At 37.4% G+C, this 21234-nt stretch overlaps 1 protein-coding gene across 2 annotated transcripts in view; it reads right to left on the bottom strand.

The window, feature by feature from the left end:
* Window positions 1-19760: 19760 nt before the first annotated feature.
* TNIP3 (TNFAIP3 interacting protein 3) overlaps window positions 19761-21234 on the bottom strand; it is a 103979-nt gene continuing 102505 nt past the window's right edge. For both annotated transcript variants that reach the window (XM_023252839.2, XM_006930884.4), the window contains one exon: window positions 19761-20625. In XM_023252839.2, coding sequence (XP_023108607.2) covers window positions 20594-20625 — 32 coding nt within the window. In that variant the 3' untranslated portion in view covers window positions 19761-20593. The remainder of the gene's footprint in view (window positions 20626-21234) is intronic.

The following is a 21234-nucleotide window of genomic DNA, read 5'->3' as shown; positions in this document are numbered from 1 at the left end:
TTCCAATATTCATCTGTGAGTGAGTGACCAACCTTTCCTTAGTATATATCAGTTAGATAAACTGGTCTATTAATAGGTCACTTTCAATCTACAAGCTCATTTGGGAAAGCAGTAGGTAATGGAGGCCTCATTCAAATGGGAGAAGCGTAACATAACACTTACTCTGAAAAATAGCACTGTTGGTTCTGAAAAAGAAAATGTGTAGGCACTGAATAAGTATCATAGGAAACATGACACAGTCTTATTAGGAATGCCGTTGGAAGTAGCTGTGGTGGAGGGTGGGGCTCAGTCCCTTTAAGAGGAAGGTTGGGACTATTGAGTTCCAGCGGCTCCTCTCATTAAAAGGGACTTAAGTGAGGACTCCTGACTGCGAAGGGGAGGACAGCCAGGCTGGGTGAAGGAGGAGGCTTCTGCTAACAAGCCTGGTATGGGGCCTTACACAGAAAAACCACACAATTGACTTCCTTTGTTGTTTCTACATGGACTGATGTATGGGAGAGAAGGCCCTGATGGGTTAGTTAGGGATATCCCTTTTGAGGAGCCCTAGAAAAGGAGCCAGATGGTAAAATAAAGCCTAGCCGAGATCAATGTGACACAGCCTCCCCAGCACCCTTTAGTTGTGGCTCTGTCGTTCTGGAAAAAAACGTGTTTGTTCCCCTTCGAGCCACATACTCTGCGTGTGTGGTGTGAGTGTCTTGAATGTGCCCATATAAATGCAAAATGCTAAGGCCAATGTAGAGTGCTATTTAACTGTACACACAAAGGCACCTCGATTAGCCCTCTTCCCATGACGTAAGTATTTTCAAGGTTGCCATTCCTCACTCTGCATATGGGCTAGAGCCAGGTAGCCACAAATCTCAGATGGACTGATCAGGAAAGACTCACTCTGAGCCCACTTCAGTCAAGCAGCTTGTGTTCTGTTAAGCATTTACGGTGTGCTCAGCACCCGTATGTTGTCAGCTCGTGTGAGTATTTGGGTTTCTCCACCATGGAGGATGATCTGATCCTTACAGTTTAGTCCCTTCTGCTTTGCTTTCAGAAGATGTGCTCATCCTAAGTGAGTCCAAGGAAAAGAACAGATTCAAAGCTGGATAGTCATTATTGCAGTATTATTTTCATCAGGAAAGTCTGAAGATGTCATGCATAAATTTGTCTCTTTTAGACCGAATAATGTTTTGGAAGGTGTGTGAAATCAATGGGTATAACCTGAAGAAAAAGCGGCCAGATGAGGGTCCTGGAGGCTGGAAATAACACGATGATGGTGATTGTCATTTTTATGGCTTCATTTTCATTGCTTTGAAGGGATTCCCTAAAGAAGTTTGCTTATTTTATCAAAGCAAGACAGCTGACTTTGTTTCAGAGTATCTATTGCCGACACTAACACTAGCTCTCCGATTTGCCAAATAAGAATTCTTGCCATATGTTTGGCATCTTTAAAGTAGCTTTTCTCCTTATCTTCAATCAGTGCCAGAAGTTCAGGGATCTGATACAATTTGCTACAAGGCTCTAGCTGTGGTGGTCTTGATCTTGCTGGATAGTATTGTGTCGGGCCATTCGACATGTTTCCCCTCTGCTTTCACTTCAACTATATTTCAATTAAAAAAAAAACTTGTTGATGTTGCTTTTTTAAATTGTTAAAAAAAATCCTTAACTTTTGGGGGTCAGTCAGAAATTTTAATTATGATTCCATTTTGTGAAGAATCACATGTAATCACGGTAGTTATGACATTGTTTATTGCCAGGTAGACTGCTTCTCAAGACTTAGGCATCATTATTAATTTTGTTCATGACAAACCTAACGTGAGCATCCACAAAGGAAAACCACCATTATTACCACTACCAACAGCAAAATATTAGCTAGGGCATGGGGAGGTTACCACATAATAAGCTAAAAATAAACAAGGTATTCCAATAAGAAGATTCTGGAATGACTGAAAACAAAATATTGGGGGAGGGGGAGGCAAACTTGTTCTACGAGACCTTCTGTGACCAAAAGCCCTGCACAGGCATGTATATCACTTTGTTTTCATACTTGAAAATCTCACTTTAAGCGTGGAGATCTTAACTATTTGTTAAAGCATTTCTAAGGACATCTGAAAAGACTTTTGGAATGAGCTTTAGAAATGGAGCTCACAAAATTCAATATGTCAGGATTGCGTTGTCTTGCCAGCTAGTCCTCAAAATATTTTTTTCAACGTGGTTTTGGTCAACTGTCCAATAAGGGTTGGACTAGCCAGTGCCTGAGCTATCACCCTAAGAGTACACTCTGCCCCAACCTTTGTTCATCACTATCTGATTGACCTTTTCCACTGGCAGGACTTTTGCTGAGGGAAAGTCAATCCCAGGTGGAGGCCTGCTTCAAAACTCTGTTTTCTGTGGAGTTCACTAGGTGTCTCAGTAACATTCCACAGGTCGGGGGCCTCATAAACAAGAGAAATTTATTTTTCACAGTTTGGAGCCTGAAATCCAAGATCAGGCTGCCAGCATGGTTGTATTCTGGCAAGACCCTTATTCTGGATTATGGAACTTCTGCCTGCTTCTCTCTGTGTCCTCAAATGGTGGAAGGGCGAGCTAGCTCTCCAGAGCCTCTGTTGTGAGGGCACTAATCCCATTTATGAGGACTCTTCTCTCATCACTTAATTACCTCCCAAAGGCCCTAATACCATCACCTTGGGTATTAGGTTTTCAACATAGGAATTTGGTGGTGGGCAAGAGGCACGAACATTCAGACCATAGCACCAGGGTATTTTTAAGATGGAAAGGGACACTGTTATGGGTTGAATTGTATCTCTTCAAATTTTGTATATAAAAATCCTAGCCCTAGCACCTCACAATATAATTTTATTCAAAAATAGGGTCATTACAGATATGCTTAGTTAAAGTTGGAATGAACACATACTGGAGTTGGACGAGCCACTGATCTAATGTGACTAATGTCCTTAAAAAAAGAGGAATTTGTGGGGCACCTGGGTAGCTCAGTGGGTTAAGTGTCCAAGTCTTGATTTGGGCTCAGGTCATGATCTCACAATTTGTGTGCTGACAGTGTGGAGCCTGCTTGGGATTTCCTCTCTCTCTCTCTCTCTCTCTCTCTCTCTCTCTCTCTCTCAAAATAAATAAACTTAAAAAACAAAAAATAGAAATTTGAGCACAGACATGCCCACAGGCAGCATCATGTGCAGATGAAGATAGAGACGGAGTGATGTTTCTAAAAGCCAAAGAATACCAAGAAAATGGCCAATTAACCACCATCAACTAGGGAAGAGGCACAGAACAGATCCTTGCTCATCTCCTTCAGAACTAACAACCCTGCTGGCACCTTGATTTCAGATTCCTGGCCTTCAGAACTGTGAGACAATACATTTCTGTTGTTAAAGCCACCCATTCTGTGGTACTTTCTTATGGCACCCCTGGCAACGTAACACAGATGCCATTGTCTTCATTCCTGCTGATGCTACGCACTTCGGATGATCAGCCACTTGTCAGGATTTCTCTGCAGACGGTAGTGGTGCCATATAGCATATTGGGAAAGATCCTTCGTAGCAGTGGGCCGAGTTCTTCCTATTCGTCTTGCTCAGGTCTAAGCCTGCTGAGAGTTTCTGAGATGGTTTTACCTCAGAACTCACCTCAGATGTCACCTCTGAAGGTCTTTTTGCTTTCTGGTTTCTCTATGCCTGAACAAAATTCTGTGAGGAACTCTAGGCTGAAGTTGTTTACCGAGTCGGGGGGTGGGGATAGAGAAGGGGATATTCTTTTTGTTCCTCTGAGCTCTGACCCCCAATGATGCCAAAAGGCCTATCTTGGAGGATTCTGGAAGCAGCAGCAGAAGTACACGCAGAGGGCTGTGGGAACCCATTGCTTTAAATAGTTTTGCTTCAGACATTTGGAATTAGTCTTTTTTCTTACCTCAAGGTTTGTCAGCAGATTAGTTAATCTAAGTACACTTTCAGTTTCCAATGAAAGAACAGTTAAATGGAATTTGATTTGATATGGAAATATATTTACCACTTAAATGTTAGATACATAGTGCACTGGAACATATTAAAATTAATATTACAGGTGTTAATAATACTGTTCAACCCCACCATATTTATGCCATGGTGATAATGTAGTTTCTGAGGCTTTGCTAAAACATGACTACTGCTAATAACTACTGCCTTTTGAATGACTACTATGTGTCAGGTGATTTATATGCATTATTAATCTTCCAAAAACTCTGTCAGAGGTGGAAGCCTTGCAATTAAGATATACAAATTCTATGGTTTAAAAAAAAAAAGTCAAGTAAATTGTTTAAGATTGTTGAAGTAGTCCGTGGAAGAGCTGGGATCAAATGTAAGTCTGTCTGACTCCAAATCCCATGTGTTTTCCACCACGACACTTTGCTGTTATTATTTCTTTACTTCTTTAAGAAGAGAGAATGATTTTCATATATTTGGAAACAATCAGATCTTTTCATTAAAAAAAAGTTCAAGGTTGAATACGGTATAATCTATCATAATAGAAAGTTTGGTATCCCAAACTCCAGGAAAATAATGGATGCTTTCCAAAAATGCATTCATTATCCTTCATTGATTTCATTAAATTTCACAAAGCCTTTTTTACAGCATTTATCCAGACAACTTAACTTCTAGATTCCTTATGGAAAATGCCCTTATTTTAAATAAAGCTACTTTATGCATCTTCACATTTATGATGATTTTTTAAAAATGTACTAATTAACTTATGGACATTGAACTAAAGAATCGTCATATTCTAGTAAATTCTATTAAGTGGTGGCACCTATTGACGATCTATGATATTGCAGTCTAACATCATTAGACACAAATTCTTAAGATTTTAGAAGAGAAAGAAACTATTTTGTCAAGTTTTAAAACTACAGAATGTATATTCCTTGAGAAATATGGTATATCTGGAGTAGAAGTAGAGTGTGGTCACAGAATATGTATGGCACATCTTTCTGACATCTCATTTTTATTCAATATTTATATATGAAAACAAATTATATCATGACTTAGATGGCAACATTGGCCTGAATGTTCTATCTATGATGGAAATCTTTCACAAAGTGTCTATATTGCAAAGGTATTCATTGTTGCTTTACCATTAGAGGTTCTTCAGTGGGAAACTTTTAGAAACATTGGGTCAAGTTCATTTTACTTGTGTGAAAGGTGAGAAAATGATGTTCAGTGCTGGGTGTAGGCTCAGACACAAGTGCGAGGAAGACAGAGTTGCAAAATCTTATTCAACATTCTTTCCTATTGAATTCACCACAGGATCCTCATTTATATAGTATAAACCCGATTAAAAGTAGAAGAAGTGTTAAATTTAGAGAATCACAAACATGTGGTCAAAAAAATTTGGGAAAATGTGAGAAGTTCCATATCTTTGGAGTTACTGAAAATTGGTAGCAACGCTAGAATAAAATATCCCATCTGAGAAATCTTTACAAGTTCTCAAATGACTGTGAAGGATATTAACAAGCACGTTTTTGAACCTGACAGTTTCTTTTTGCTGGAAATTTTAAAATTCAGTTCTCCTTGGAGGAGTTTTTGGTTGGGAATATGCCTTTAATTTTATCATGCCAAACAACAAATAAATCACCAGCATTAGTTTCATAACACAGTCATCATTCTGAAACACATCTATTCCATATGATGAAAATATTCAGGGGCACCTGGGTGGCCCAGTCGATTAAGCGCCCGACTTTGGCTCAGGTCATGATCTTGCGGTTCATGAGTTTGAGCCCCGGGTCCAGCTCTGTGCTGACAGCTCAGAGCCTGGAGCCTGAATCAGATTCTGTGTTTCCTTCTTTCTCTGCCCCTCCCTCATTCACGCTTTCTCTGTCTCTCTCTCAAAAAATAAATAAACATTAAAAAGTTAAAAAAGAGAATACTCAAATTTAGGCCAAATTTTAAGTTCAAAGAATAGCTTTGAAATAAGATTGTGGGTGAGTCTATTATTTGATTTGTAGCTAGTTAGATCTCCAGGGTTTTTTTCTCATATATGCCTTTTGTATTCTACTGTTTTTTTTTTTTTCAAAAAGCAAAGGGACTTAGGTAATAGACCACTTCAAAAATTCCAAGTGATTGCTCAAAATGAAATCAGACCGAGGTTGGCAAAGATAAGAACTGAAAACTTACAAGGATGCATTATTATTGCAAATAGCCAAACCGTCTCAAAAAAATTGCAAGTTAGCTTGCTACCATATTGCTGAAGAGGCATGCCTTTAGCTTTTACTCAAAGTGGCTAGGTTAACATGGAAACTTTATTGTTGCACTTTACTAGTGTTTCAGATGTAGAGAGACTCCAGGGTGTGTTAATTCAGCAATTTAAGAATACCATTAAATAAATACTCAGAGTCTTTCCTTTTGTTCTACCAACCTTGGTATCTCTGATAGGCCTCTAATGTATGCAAAATGATTCTATCTGCAAACCATACATCCTCACAGATCAATGTCCAGGGGCAAAACAAGCACAAGAGCTCTCTCTCTCTCAGCTCCCTTTTTAAGAGCATAGAATCTTTCCCTACAAGGTACTCCAGCAGATTTCCATTCTTGTCTTATTACTTAGAATTGGGTCAGGTACCTCCTTCTGACTCAATTTCAAAATGGCAAGGGAAATAGAACTACTGTATTATGGTTGGTTGAAGGTAATCAAGATTTGCCCTCTGGGGCTGAGACTGGACAGGACTAATCTTCCCTGAGACTGAATACCTGTGCCAAATATGGGTTTTACAATAAGTAAAAGGGCTCAGTAAAAAAAGCAAGTGTCTGCTACACTGCACAGCATAGAGCAACAGAAGTCAATCTCCCCCAATGGGGAGAAACTTTTAGCATGGCAGGTACCATGCTAAAATAGAACGTATAAGTGAAAGATACTCTTAGAGGAACAAAAGAAAAGGGAAAAAAAAATCAATGTTTTCCTCTATCTCTTCTGCTATTTGGGAATTTAATCTCTGACTTTATTATTTTTTTTAATGTATTTATTTTTGAGAAAGAGAGAGAGAGAGACAGAGAGAGAGAAAGGGAACAAGCGGGTGAGGGTCAGAGAGAGAGAGTCAGAGAATCCCAAGCAAAGCCTGATGCAGGGCTCAAAACCCACAAGCCACGACCTGAGCCAAAGTTCAAAGATCCTGAGATCACGACCTGAGCCAAAGTCAAGAGTCGGATGCTTAATCGACTGAGCCACCCAGGTGCCCCTTAATCTCTGACTTCAGGTTGTCAAAAGCAAAAGCAGCCTAAGATCTTATGTCCACTTTCACAGTTAGTGCATACAAAAGTATCAGAAGGATTATGACTTGCCCTGAAGAATGCTGGGAGAGCAATCGTGTTTGGCTCAGCTGCCTCTTTCCCCTGCACAACTCCATGTGTTCTTTGTGTTTACACATATACAAATTCATGAAGGCTACATTTAGCGTTACTGTGTGCCTGATCCTAGGATTGAGGTACCCTGTGGGAGAAACGGCACAGGTAGATGAGAAGAAAGCCATTTTTTCTCAGGAAGAATCATGAGCTCTTTAGGTTCTATGAATTCAATTTAAAAGTACTGTCAAATGAAGTAGATTATGAAGGTAACACAGTGGAAACTAATGTAGATAATTTTGTTCATATTGCATATTCTTATTATGCTCTACATTACCCTTGAAAACTAGATGATAGGATTTTTTTTTCTCAGACAAGATTAAAAGGGTCAAAGGGATATATTTTAATAAATCACCAAGCCAGAATTACATGATAGTATCACTAGAAGAGTTCTTAATCTTCTCTTTGGAAACTTGAAAAACATTAAAGAAAAGGAAACCTCAAGAAAATTTTCTACTAGAAACTGGTTATAAACATTTCTTAGCATAAAATAAATAATGTACTTGGATAGCTTATCTAATAGTGAGTAATGTCCTAAAACCATGTTCAGCTAAGCCATATTTATACTAAAGAGAGCTCAGGCTTCCTTCAGATAATGTGATTCTGATAATTATGCGATTCTATGAATTACTGAATGTGTGTTTTTCTCTTTGTTATTGAGTATATCAGAATTATATATATTTGTTAATTCAGCTAATATGCACTGAGTTCCTAATATGTTCCAGGCACTGTTCTGGGTACTTGAGATACGTTTGTGAACAAAATCAACAAAAGATCCAAACCCCGATGAGTTAACATTCTAGCAGGGATGATAAACATAATAAATTAATAAATGTACTATGATAGAAGGCGGTAAATGCAATGGGGGAGAGAAAAGACATGGTAGAAAATGTAAATTTGTGATAACTCATACACTAAATTGGTTAAATATTTTATCTCTGTGTTTTCCATGAAGGGCTTCTAATGTAAAATAACTCCAAAATAATATTTTTGTAATGTTTTTGCTTTTTCTTGGTTCTAATATCTTGCTTATTTCAGAACATTCAAAACATTAAAGAGAAAGAAAATAAAACCATCCATAATCCTACTGCTTATAGATAACTACTAATATTTTAGAAAAATTCCTTGCTTTCCTATGCCTGTACTCTTTCCTTTTCCCTTCCTCCCTCCCTTCTTTCCTTCTATCTATCCATCTAGATAGAATTAAAAATAAATATACAGATGAATAAATTTTTTTCAATGTTTATTTATTTTTGAGAGACAGAGTGTGAGTAGGGAAGGTGCAGAGAGAGAGAGGGAGACACAGAACTCAAAGCAGGCTCCACGCTCTGAGCTGTCAGCACAGAGCCCGACGCGGGGCTCGAACCCACAAACTGTGATATCATGACTTGGGCCGAAGTCGGACGCCCAACCGAGTCACCCAGGCACCCTGGATATGTGTGTGTGTGTGTGTGTGTGTGTGTGTGTGTGTGTGTATATATATATATATATATATATATATATATATATATATATATAAAGGCTGTAGCATAGGTCTTCTATCCCTTACCTGAATTTTTGGAGCCAAAGTATGCTTGGGAATTGAGAATTGATTGGCTATAAAAATATAATGAGGTATAAACTGTGTATTACATAATAGCCCTAGTGTGGTCTGGGGAAGGACCCTGCAATCAAATATGTTAATACTGAAATTTTGATTTTTACAATAAATAAGATGAATAAAGACTATAAATAGCCTCATATAAATTCAGGTTATATTTTGCTATTAAATGCCTTACAAAATAGTTTTTGCTATTTGGAAATTCTTAGATTTCAGAATTGAAGATGAATTGTGAACCTAAATAGGTTTTTTTAAGTGGTGATTTTTCTTTACTTACATAGTTAAGTTAAATTAACATTCTACTATGTTAAATTTTTGTAGATGACTTTAATAATGACAAAATGGCTCATGATGTGTTTCTTAACTTATTTAACAATTCTCATATAGATCTTTGATCATATCACTAACTCTTTAGATTCTTAGAAGAGGACTTTACTGGATCAAAGAGTAAGAGCATTATTAAAACACATGGTACATGGCATCAACTGCTTTCCAGAAAAGGTAAACTAATTTACATTCTCACTAGTAGTATATGAAGGTTCCAGGCTTATTTTAGACGGAATAGAATATAAGTGCTTAATCAATATTTGTTAAATAAATGTGCTTTTAAAAATTTATTTATTTTTTATTTATTAAAATTTTTTTTATGTTTTTATTTATTTTTGAGACAGAGAGAGACAGAGCATGAGCAGCGGAGGGGCAGAGAGAGAAGGAGACACAGAATCTGAAGCAGGCTCCAGGCTCTGAGGTGTCAGCACAGAGCCCGATGCCGGGCTTGAACTCACCAGCCTGAGATCACGACGTCGCTGAGCCGAGGTCGGACGCCCAACCGACTGAGCCACCCAGGCGCCCCTAAAAATTTATTAAAACTATTTATACATTAGGATGTTAGCCAACTGTCCATCATATGAGATGTACATATATATTTCTGGTTTATGTTTACACATTTATGTTGTTTATAAGATATTCACCTATATGTTACATGTAAATACCACATATCTTATTTATGGTGTTTGCCTACACGTTTTCCTAGTTTATAGTTACATATTTATGCTAGCATTTTATAAATCAAATATATTGGTTTCAGTTGTTTCTTCCATTATGCTAAATATTGCTTATAGGGTTTTATGTATATATATATATATATACATTTTTTTACTGTTTAATCCTTCTAGAATGTGTTCTTTAGCTACAATGTATGTTTAAAATATTTGTATTTAGACATTCACATGGGTGATGTGTTTTCTGAGCTCCTGTATATGGGAGCTCGTGGTACAAGATTTTGTCAAGTACATCAGGTCACAGTATTTTCTTTTCGCTATTTTATGAGGATCATCTCTGACTTTTGAGGGCTGGTGTCAGCCATGTAGAAGGCGAGGGAATATAGTCCTGACCCTCTGAGGGAAGGACCACATGGTTTAGCATTGCTGGTGTTGGGTCAATATGAGGAGGTCCTCAATCAAATACCATCTTCAAAAAACCAAAGACAGTAATTGTGAGTAGATGAAAAAGTGAAGGGGGGAAAAAGCAGCTTTTTTCTTAAGAAAGTTTGTGGAGAATAAAAGGAGAAAATCCAGTGATTTTGGTAAATGCCAGTATAGCAGAGCAAAGACAGCCACTTTCTGTTGTGGGCTCTCAGAGCTGACCTGATGTTAGCAAAGAACAGAGAAACTTCTTAGGCTGTGAACTGTGTGCTCAGGTTCAAAAACTCCAGAAAATAACATGATGACTTTTGTTTCATAAAGAGCCATACAGATGGCATTTCACAGAAAAGTTTCCTGGTGGCTGGCCCGGTTGATGGTCACAATGTAGCTTGTAGTGGATGCTAATTTACCAGAGGACCTCAGTGCTTCAAAGACATTGGCACTTAAGTTGACTTCAGGCTGTAACGTTCCCAGGGTTTGCAATTAAGTGAAGCTGTTTTGTTTTGCTCATAGATGCATCAGATGATGGGTGTTCTTTGATGTTACCTTTCCTCCACCTCATCAATCAACCCTTCATCTCTTTGTCTGCCAACTCCTTACCCCTTACTTTACAAGCCTAGTAAAATCAGAAGGTTGTAAAGGGGGCAGATTAGATGAAAATGGGAGAAGAATTTCCTTTAAGCTTACTACACTCTGAGTTCTGCTTCTGATTCTAGCAATCTTCTGTCCACGAACATGCAAATGCCCCACCAGCATGACTGTTTCTAACTTTTACGAGCTGCATACAACATCCTTAGCAATCAGTTTGGATATCTCTTATAAAGATTCTTAAAGGGGCGCTTGGGTGGCTCAGTCGGTTGAGCATCCGACTCTTGGCTCAGGTCATGATCTCACGGTTCATGAGATTGAGCCCTGCGTGGGGCTCTGTGCTGACAGCATAAAGTCTGCTTGGGATTCTTTCTCTCCCTCTCTCTGTTCATCCCCCTCACAAAATAAATAAATAAACTTTTTCAAAATAAGTTCCTTCTCTCAAAATAAATAAATAAACTTTTTTCAAAAATCTGAAATGAAATGCACCAGGTGGCATGTTTATTGGTACAAAAGAACTTTTGGAAAGCTATCAAAAGAAAGAAAAATATTTTTATCAGAAGCTTAGTTCTTCTTTCATTATTACATTTCTGTTAGAATATTTTAATTGTCTATTTTGTGTTACACTTAAGAAATATATGCATTGTTTAATATATATAAATTGTATATAAGTTGTTTTGACAGATTAATTATAAAGGAAAAATATTTGGATGTTACGCTTTTTACCACTGATTTCCTCTTCCTTAAACAAATAGCTTCAGGTGTATCTTTGGAATACTTATGCTTCTAATTTTTGAAATAACCTAATTAAGAACTTGGATACATATTCTGTTGAAACTAATCAACGATCTAATTGTCTTTTGGAATTGGAGGTGTCTTGCAGACATTACTATCACGAATGTGCCCGAAGCTGCTTTACCCTGGAATATTGTCAGATCTCCAAAATTCCTCTATGTAAGGTGGCATATGTAAGTTTGGCTTCATTGAGGGTGGCTACAAGCTAGAAAATTATATAAAAAGCTGTAGTTCTGCTAGATTGGTAACTCTATATCCACATCTGTGATTTAGTTTCTCCTTCCATGAGATGATTTGTTTTTCTAAGGGATATAAACACGAAAACCTGAAATCTGAGTTTTACTTGAATTTCTTCTGAACTGCAAGATAGAATAAAAAATTATAAAAAAGGATTTTGTGCAATGGCCAAAATGTAAAATGCTGTTAGGTTTCAAAAATAAAACATTTCTTAATCAAGTAATCTTTGGCTTGAACTTTGACCTATACATTAGAACAGTAATAAAACCTTCAGATTTTCAAAACTGGAACATAAACTCTCAGGGAGGCAGGCTCCTTGCATTGTATCATTGCTACACTCTAACTAACCCTAGATATGATAAAACTTACATGTATTTTTAAAAGTACAAATATATATTACTAAGAAATAAGGTATTTATAATTGCCTTATAATAAGTTATTAGGAATTACAGAGTAATTTATATAAAATTTAATATAATTTCAGTGTATTATTTATATACATTCAGTATGTTATTTACATTGATACCTGAAAGGTGAGTGAAAAAGTAAATGAAAAATAAAAGTATCATGTAAAGAAAAAATGGCAAGTGCTACTCCATTAATGTTTTCCTGTATGTCGTGTTGTCCAGGATTGGTTGGTATCCCTCCATTGTTCCTTTGTAAACCAATTGATTTTTTTAGCTTGAAAACTTGTATCAGAATTATTTTTAAATTCATGATTATTATATTATCTTTGCAATACAGTTTTTTTTTTTTTTTTTAAGAATGTGTCCAGATATTCTGCTTCATTCTTTCTGGATCAGGATGAGCCCTTTTGATTTGCATGCTTTGATCTATTTTCAGTCACGTTCAGCTTGAACAAAATTCAAAATTGTTACTCCTTGTTGGAATACATATTCCCTTGTCTCTGTCTCCTTCTATTTGGCATATCACACCCATTCACCCATATATAATATCATAACCCTTCCTGTGTGTGGTCTTATCTTTTAATAAACATAAAATATCTAAATTTAGTAAAGAATTTAGAATTTTATGCCTCTTTCTTGCAGAGATCAATCTTGACTGGCATCTGATTTTTGTGTGAATTCTATGTTCGCCTTACCAACACAACTTAAAATCTTTACATGTTGGGAGAAATTCACAGTGTAAGTTTTGCAATTTGCATTTTCACGTGAAGAGATATGAGAGGTGTCCTACAGTAAAGGCTGAGTTGGATGAAACACCTCTTACACTCATGGGGATGGAATCCTTTCCTGTACAGCTCCTATTTCCCTTCCAACAAGCACATTTTAGGAATGTTATTCAAGAGAGATCTCTTTAACCATCACAATAAGCAGAAGGAAGTTAATGTATACTGAATACCACCCAGGGCCAAACATTATATATTTGATATGAATTAATTTTTATAAAAATCGTCTGAGATTGTTTTCTTACTGTCCTTTTTCAGTTACAGAAACTGAGGTTCACTGACTTACACACACTTGTTCGTGTTCACACCTGGTACAACCAGGAGTAGAATCTGTACCTGACTCCAAATCCATGCTCTTTCTACAAAATTTTGCTATACCCATTCATTATACTTTTTTTTTTTGCTAAAAGTGGATCTCCTGAAGGATTTAGAATAAAATCTCTTAAACTACCTTGGCTACTTCTATCAGCAAAAAACAAAAAAATAAATGAAAAAAAATCACAAAAACTTATTTTTACCTGATTATTTTTTTTCATCTTACTGGAAATCAACTTAACACACGCTGTCTCCCCAGTTGGTAGAGGAGTGAAGGAGATAGATCCTAAATTATTTGGTGATGAAGCAAGAAAGAATGTCCAAAGGAAAATTAAAAGTTTGCCAAATAGTATGAGTAATAATTTTCTTTAGGGAAACATGATAAAACTGGAAAAAAAATTAAATTAATTTATGCCAGAACATTGACTCTCCACTTCATTGAATCTAAAAAAGAATCCATTTTAACTTATAAATTTTCTTAATAATTAATCTACATTCTGGGATTAACTTTTAATGTCTTATGAGAAAGGTGGATTTCTGTCATACTGCTAGAGCCATATCGAACTAATAATACTATAAAAATAAATCAAAGGCTAGTTGTCCTTTTGGAGAAAATTATTCTAGATTTTGCCAATTATTAAAATAATACATTTTTGTAAGAAAATTTTAAAAATTTGCTAGAGCACTTGAATATTATAATATTTTGCTTAATATAAATTGCTAAATTCTGACTATCTTTCTTCTGTGCTTTCTATAAAAGGATGATACTTCCAAAGATGTTGAAAGGCCGAAATATATGTTGAAAATTAAAAGGAGCTTCACTCTCCCTGGCTTCAGTCCGTCCTCCCTACAAGTGCTAGAATAATTTTCCTTAGACAATAGAAAGAATAGAAAGTGCTCTATTTCTTTTACATCACCCATCACTGCACACACATTTTTATGCAAACAAAACATGTTTCTAGTGAGTGGCATTGACAAATAATAACATTCAAAATAGATATTTGATCAAGATGAGAGTTAGGATATGTTTAGAATTGAATGTACTAACTCAGATGATTTTGAAGCCATCAGCAATTTTACCTTAACTTCTCATTGAGGAATTACCCTGTATCTCAATTAACATTCTGTTACAGAACAATCCGAAGTTTATAATGTTAGAGTTTAACTTTGCTGGGGGAAAACAAAACAAAACATCATCCCACTGAGATGTTAAAGCAGAATTCATTTGGTATAGTTCCCACACAAAGGAATTCTATTTCCTATAATTTATTTATTAATACCTATGAAAATGTAAATTAACAGTTATATGCAAGTTAGTACTTCATAAAAAGAAATAGGAAAGTTAGACATGGGCTTTGGTGGTTTTACTTCATTGGAACTTCTCCCAAGTTTGCCTCATTAAAATATCTTCTTGAAGGGCTTTTCGGATTTAGGAGAAAATTCAAATGAAGAGGTATATTTTATTTTTCATTGTGGTATTTCCACTTTAAAAGATATTAAAATGTATTGCACCATGATCCAAGATAATATTTTGTAAGACCGACAAGCATGACATTTAAATTAACCCATCTGATTATATTATTATAAGGTTGACTTTCCATTTTTAAAGGTATAAAAAATGTGTGTGCATAACGTATATTTATTTCTCACAATATACTTGACGGTTACTTTCTGACCTTTAACTCTCACACTTGCAATTAATTAAGATTCTTTTCTTTCAAACTCAAGAAACTCTGACTTAACAAATTGATTGGAGAGACACTGGGTTACTCACATCAAAGTGAGTAGAACGTGATCTACAATGTGTTGTAAAACATGACCAATTCTAAGGTGCCAGGTAATGACCACAGCCTCCCCAGGATTATGCTGGCTTAAAGTTCAAATTCCAGCAATGGAGTGTCCACATAGCCTGGTGTGGATCACATGGTTGCCTCTCACCTAGGAGAGGGCAGGGCACTTTATGTCAAACCGGTTCCGGTGGGGGAAAGATAACTCTCCTAAAGGATACTGAGGTGCTATTCCAACAAACAAACAAACAAACAAACAAAGATGGAATGGGCATTTGGAAACCAAGAAACAAACAAGTCTCCCAAGTTCATTTTTCTTTTACTCAGCATTGCGAGATCTGCCTGCAAAGTAGTCTCTGAATAGAGGGGGTCTCGTTCTTATTCTTGCCCTCTGTGTATGTGTCTGTGGTTGACTAATGTGGGTCATCATCCTTTGGCTGTAGATATGAGAGAGGGAAGCCGTGAGGTTCCCCCATGGATGTGCAAATGAAATCACCAGTCCATCTAAGCACACCCCTGCCAGTCAAGAGCAGACTCAGGAAAATCAGTTAATAAGATGGATTCTCCCAGCAAATTAATTCTCAGTAATAAGCACATGAGGTAGCCCTAAGGGTTGGGTTTAGTTTACCAAACAGTATTTCCTGAGTCTCATAAATTGCGCTCTTCCTTCTGATGTTGGAATGGAATAAAGTCAAAGGAGAGTAGAGAGGAATTATTTTAACTTTCCGTGCAGTACACAAATTAGTGAGACTCACATGCTCCCATGAACATTAAAAGTCCCCTCGTATTATTCAGCAGTTACTGGCAAATTATTTGGTTCTAGATCTCAACATTATCACTTCCTGCAGGAGTTTAGGATAGAGTTTGTCAGTATTCTTGGCAATATATTATGCACACAGGGATTTGAGGCAAAATGGAAAAAAAAATTAGCTTTATTATGCAAAATTTCCCATTGAATAAATCTACCCAGACATAAATGGAGAAACTAGAGGCCTAAACTGTTGCCTGTAAGGTAGAGAGGTAGAGGCAGGGTGTGTGTGTATGTGTGTGTGTGTGTGTGTGTGTGTGTGTGTGTGTGTGTTATATGTGGGTGTGTGCATAGTGCGTGCTGGTAGAAGTTTCCTTTTCTATAGAATCACAAATGGAGTCCCCCAGAACACCTTTCTTCCTTGGACCAAAGAGCATGAAGAGGTAGATAGGTAAAATGGTGATGAAGCAAGAGAAAATATTTCTAAAATTATTAAAAGTAGGGATTATAGAAAATATTTTCCTTTCTTTCAAGTTGTATAATTGGAGATTAAGCAATTTTGAGGCAGGGAAGGAAGACCATAGTGTAGCTGCAACAGCAACACAAATGATTCTATATCATCTTCGGATCTGATATTATTGGGGTCCCTGGGAAGATGGGTAGAAAAATGGCAAAAAGGAAAAGGGGGCAAAGGGGCTCTCAAATTGAGGAGAATAAAAGCTGCTAAATGACTCTGCCTCTCCCCACCCTCAAATATGTATTCAACCAAAAATAGTGCACAGAGGCAAAAGCAGTGTGAGATGTTTTGTGCTGCCTAGACATTTTTGAAAATAAGCCTGTATTCATATAATAATTGTTGTGCTCACTTAGGCAGTATATATACTAAGATTAGAATGATACAGAGAAGGACAGCCTGGGTGGCTCAGTCAATTGAGCATCTGATTTCAGATCAGGTCATAATTTTGCAGTTCCTGGGTTCCAGCCCTACATAGGGCTCTGTGCTAACAGCTCAGAGCCTGCAGCCTGCTTCAGATTCTGTGTCTCCCTCTCTCTCCCCTTCCCCGCTTGCTCTGTCTCTTTCTGTCTCTCAAAAAAAGGAATAAACATTGAAAAAATTAATTAAAAATACTGTTAAGTTGAATTATTGAGTTGGGAGGTCATAGGTCTTTTAGATTTGATTTCACTAGTGACTGAGCTATGTTATGGGGCACATGGATAGCTCAGTTGGTTAAGCGTCTGACTTTTGATTTCAGCTCAGGTCATAATCTCACAGTTTGTGAGACTGAGCCCTGGGTTGGGAACCTGCCTGGGATTCTCTTTCTCCCTCTTTTGCTGCCCTTCCCTGCTCTCAAAATAAACATTAAAAAATGTATTGATACATGAAAGCAACCATTCAGGCCCATACTTGTACCATGTAATGCACTTTATTTTATTTTAATGTTTATTTATTTTTGACAGAGAGAGACTGGGAGAGACAGAGTGTGATCAGAGAAGGGGTACACAGAGAAAGAGGGAGACACAGAATCTGAAGCAGGCTCCAGACTCTGAGCTGTCAGCACAGAGTCCAGCATGGGGCTCAAACCCATGAACTGTGAGATCGTGACCTGAGCCGAAGTCAGATACTTACCTTACTGAGCCACCCAGGTGCCCCTCATGTCACTTTAACATTAAGTGTATATTTTTCTTTTCCCATGTAGTTGCCTAAATGAGATACTTCATTTATTTATTTATTTATTTATTTATTTATTTATTTATTTATTTATTTATTTATTTATTTTTGAGAGAGAGCAAGCAGGAGAGGGGCTGAGACAGAGGGAGACAGAATACCAAGCAGGCTCCACAGTCAGCACATAGCCCGAGAGGGGTTTGAACCCACGAACCGTGAGATCATGACCTGAGCCAAAATCAAGAGTGGGATGCTCAACCAACTGAGCCACCCAGGCGCCCCAAAATGAGATATTTCTCTTCATTCCAGGGGTAACTTACTAAATTCTATACAATATACAGTATTTTCCTTATTAAAATACTTTCTCCTAACAAGTATGTTCTTGTAATGCAATTTTGTGAAAACCCGAAAGAACTATAAAAACAAGGAGAACTTGCTGGAGTAACCTAGAAAACAGAATTACAGCATGCACAGAACTGGGTGGCCCTGGCCCACAATTTTGAATCCTGGCTCTGCCATTTCCTTGCCTTGAGACTTTGCAGAAATGACTGAATCTCTCTGTGCCCTAGATTAATTATCTGTAACAAGGCAGTAATTATATCTCTCTTGCTGGGTGATGGAGCTCAGTAAATAAACTAAAGAAAATCATGTGGTCTGTCCATAATTAATAATATTAGCAAGTTAGTCTGAAATGTCCTTTTTGTTGAAAAGAAAATGAGGTAAAACTCTATGCTAGTAGCAACAGAGGCTGGCCTAACTCCCAGACCTAACCAGACCCCAAGGAAGGTTTTCTTTTGACTTCACATCACAATCAGGACAAAGTGAATGTGATACCTTCAAGATCAAATTCTCCACGATCCTCAAAAACTTAAAATGTGCCCTAGTTGTACATTTCCTAGATAAAAGAGACTGTATGGTAGGACTTCTTCCCCTCAGCTATTCCTCACACAATTTCCACAAATTGTGTTGTGATAATGAAGCAAATGCCACAGCTGAGGATGACCTTTATTATGGGCTGAGACAGAAGTCCCCAAACAAACGATTTGGGGAGAAGGACCCAGGAGGGACTGGCTGGCTCTCGGGCCATGGCCAAGGCTGTAGACATCTGTCTTCTTGGAAGCACAGGTGTATTCAGATCAAGGGGTCCCCTTCTCACATTTGCAGTCACCCACTGGGAATTCAAATTAAATTAGGTCTCACTTAAATTGGAGTTTTTCCCATTACATTAGCATTGGTGCCATCTTGCCAATGTTTGCCAATTTGCTAATTAATAATAGGAAGACTTCAGTAATAGTAATGGGATGGTTAAGTCTTGTTTTATTGCTGTTGGATTGACCTAGAATGAGTTCATCAAAGGGTACTTCTTGTATGTGTGTTCCGTTCTTATTCTGACAGGCACATCTCAGTTGGTAAACTTAATCCACCACTCAAAGTTGTTACTGCAATGACTTTTCCACTAATCCGAGGAAACAGAAATTAAAAAAAAATGTGTTTCCATGAAACTGACTTGTAAACTCCATTGTTTTCCTGATTCACTTATGCTGAAGTATTGCTCAAGAATGGGTTGTCTCTTTAATAAGGAGCAGCGAAAACAAAAACAAAGCTTCAGAGAATTAACGTAAGAGAAGGATAGTTCTTTCTCAGGAATTGTGGTTTGAGTAGCTGGACTCAGGCTGAAAGTAGTTAACTTTCTAAAGCTCTTTCACTTCTCCATTACACGAAGTTTCAAGTATATTCAGAAACTGAAAAAGAAAAGCATCCGAGCTGGAATTAAGTAGTATAACTTCGGGAAGTCGGAGCTAGATAGTTTCGGCAGTATCTTGGATTGTTTTTTGTGACTTCAGGTTCAGCAGATGCTCCCGGTTTTCTTTAGGTACGTCTAGGATCACAGATATCTGTGGATCTCACGCTCCTGTTATACATCTCACAAAGAGGATCTCCGGTTGGTCGTAGCAAAACCCTTATTAAATGGATGAACGGAATACTTTTAAATCTGCTTAGTCTTTAGACATCTGTCATGCCACTGTACAATTTAATTGCCACACAATTCGGATACATTCATTTTCCATTTTAATAGGTTCGAGAAGTCAGACATGTTTTTCATCAATAATTACTCAAATCCACAGGAAGAAAAAACAGATTTAACTACAGATCCACGTATCTCCGAACTACTACTGGACATGTATATGAACACAGCCAATACCATCATCATCACAGTAGGGTTTTCTTTCATAATCTAGTCCACCTAGAAATGAAGTAGGCCCACAATTTCCCATCATCTTAAAGGAATGATCTGTTTAAAGAACAGTTTCAAGTTTATATGTTATTCAGATTGAACCATTCATTGAGTTTCAGGAAGTATATACACCTCTTCAGTCCTATTGACAAGTTCACTGAGGCCAACAAGGATGAACACAGTATCTGATCAAACAGGCTAAAGAACCAAGCCCCTATACAACTAACGGGAGCAATGTTACAAATTTACCCCTGCAGATGCTTTTCCCCCAGGGAATACATATTTCAATCAACATATAACACCACTGCACCAAAAGTGGAGTCGCTGAAATTGGGAAATCACCTCTGTAAAATCTGACAGCGATATGCTGAAGAGAGTTTCAAAGAAGGGCGCATAATCTGTCTGCTCAATCTCATGCCGAGGAAACTGGAAGTTGTGTTTGGTTGTGTCACACTGGCTTCTCAGACTTGCTCACGATCTTAGCCGTCACAAGTCTTTTCCTCTATCCATGCCACAGGGAGACACTGCCGGGCACAAATAATGGAGTAGATGGTACGCAGTTGTGCAGACGCAAGCCACGGGAAAAAGAGAAATGAGGGCCCTCGGCCAAGCTCTCCCTCCGCCCGTACGCTCTGCACGTGTGTGTGCTTCTACTGATTGACTTTCTTTTCTGAGGAGAAGCCTATGAAAAACAGCAGGAAAATGTTTCAGATTAAAAAATGAAAATTCATTTCTTTTCTTCTGGCTTAAGGCGAACATAAACATTGAGGCTGGCAGGAAAAAAAAAAAAAAAAAGAGAGAGATTTTATTCATGAGTTCCCATCAGTTTACACTGAGAAATCAAGGGGCGGGAAATGGAGGGCTATTATTTTAAGCACTGACATATGCTTACCACTTTGTGAAATCAGCTGTGGCCTCGTTCTACTCACGCCTGAAGAGGAATAGTCGGTACTACTTCGTATCCTTGCTGGCATTTTGGTGGCTCAGGCATTTGCTTGTGAAAGTAAGTCATATATGATACTATGGGGTTCACTACGTAGCCCACAGAATGACAGCTGTCACCTAAACTACTTTAAGTGTGGTAAAGGGTATGTTATTGTCAAAGCAATAGAAAAGATCACAGTTCTTAAGATGTGTTAATGGCCCATGAAGACCAATATGAAAAACACGGTATATTTTAGTAGGACTACAGGAAAGCACTATAGGGAAGACAAAATCAAAGATCTCCTCATGGCAACAGAAAAAATATATGTAACTTTTAAAATATAAAAAAATAAATAAAATATATACA

Source organism: Felis catus, chromosome B1 (genome assembly GCF_018350175.1).
Source record: "Felis catus isolate Fca126 chromosome B1, F.catus_Fca126_mat1.0, whole genome shotgun sequence".
Taxonomy (NCBI): Eukaryota; Metazoa; Chordata; class Mammalia; order Carnivora; family Felidae; genus Felis; species Felis catus.
This window is presented reverse-complemented; position numbering and strand designations above follow the sequence as displayed.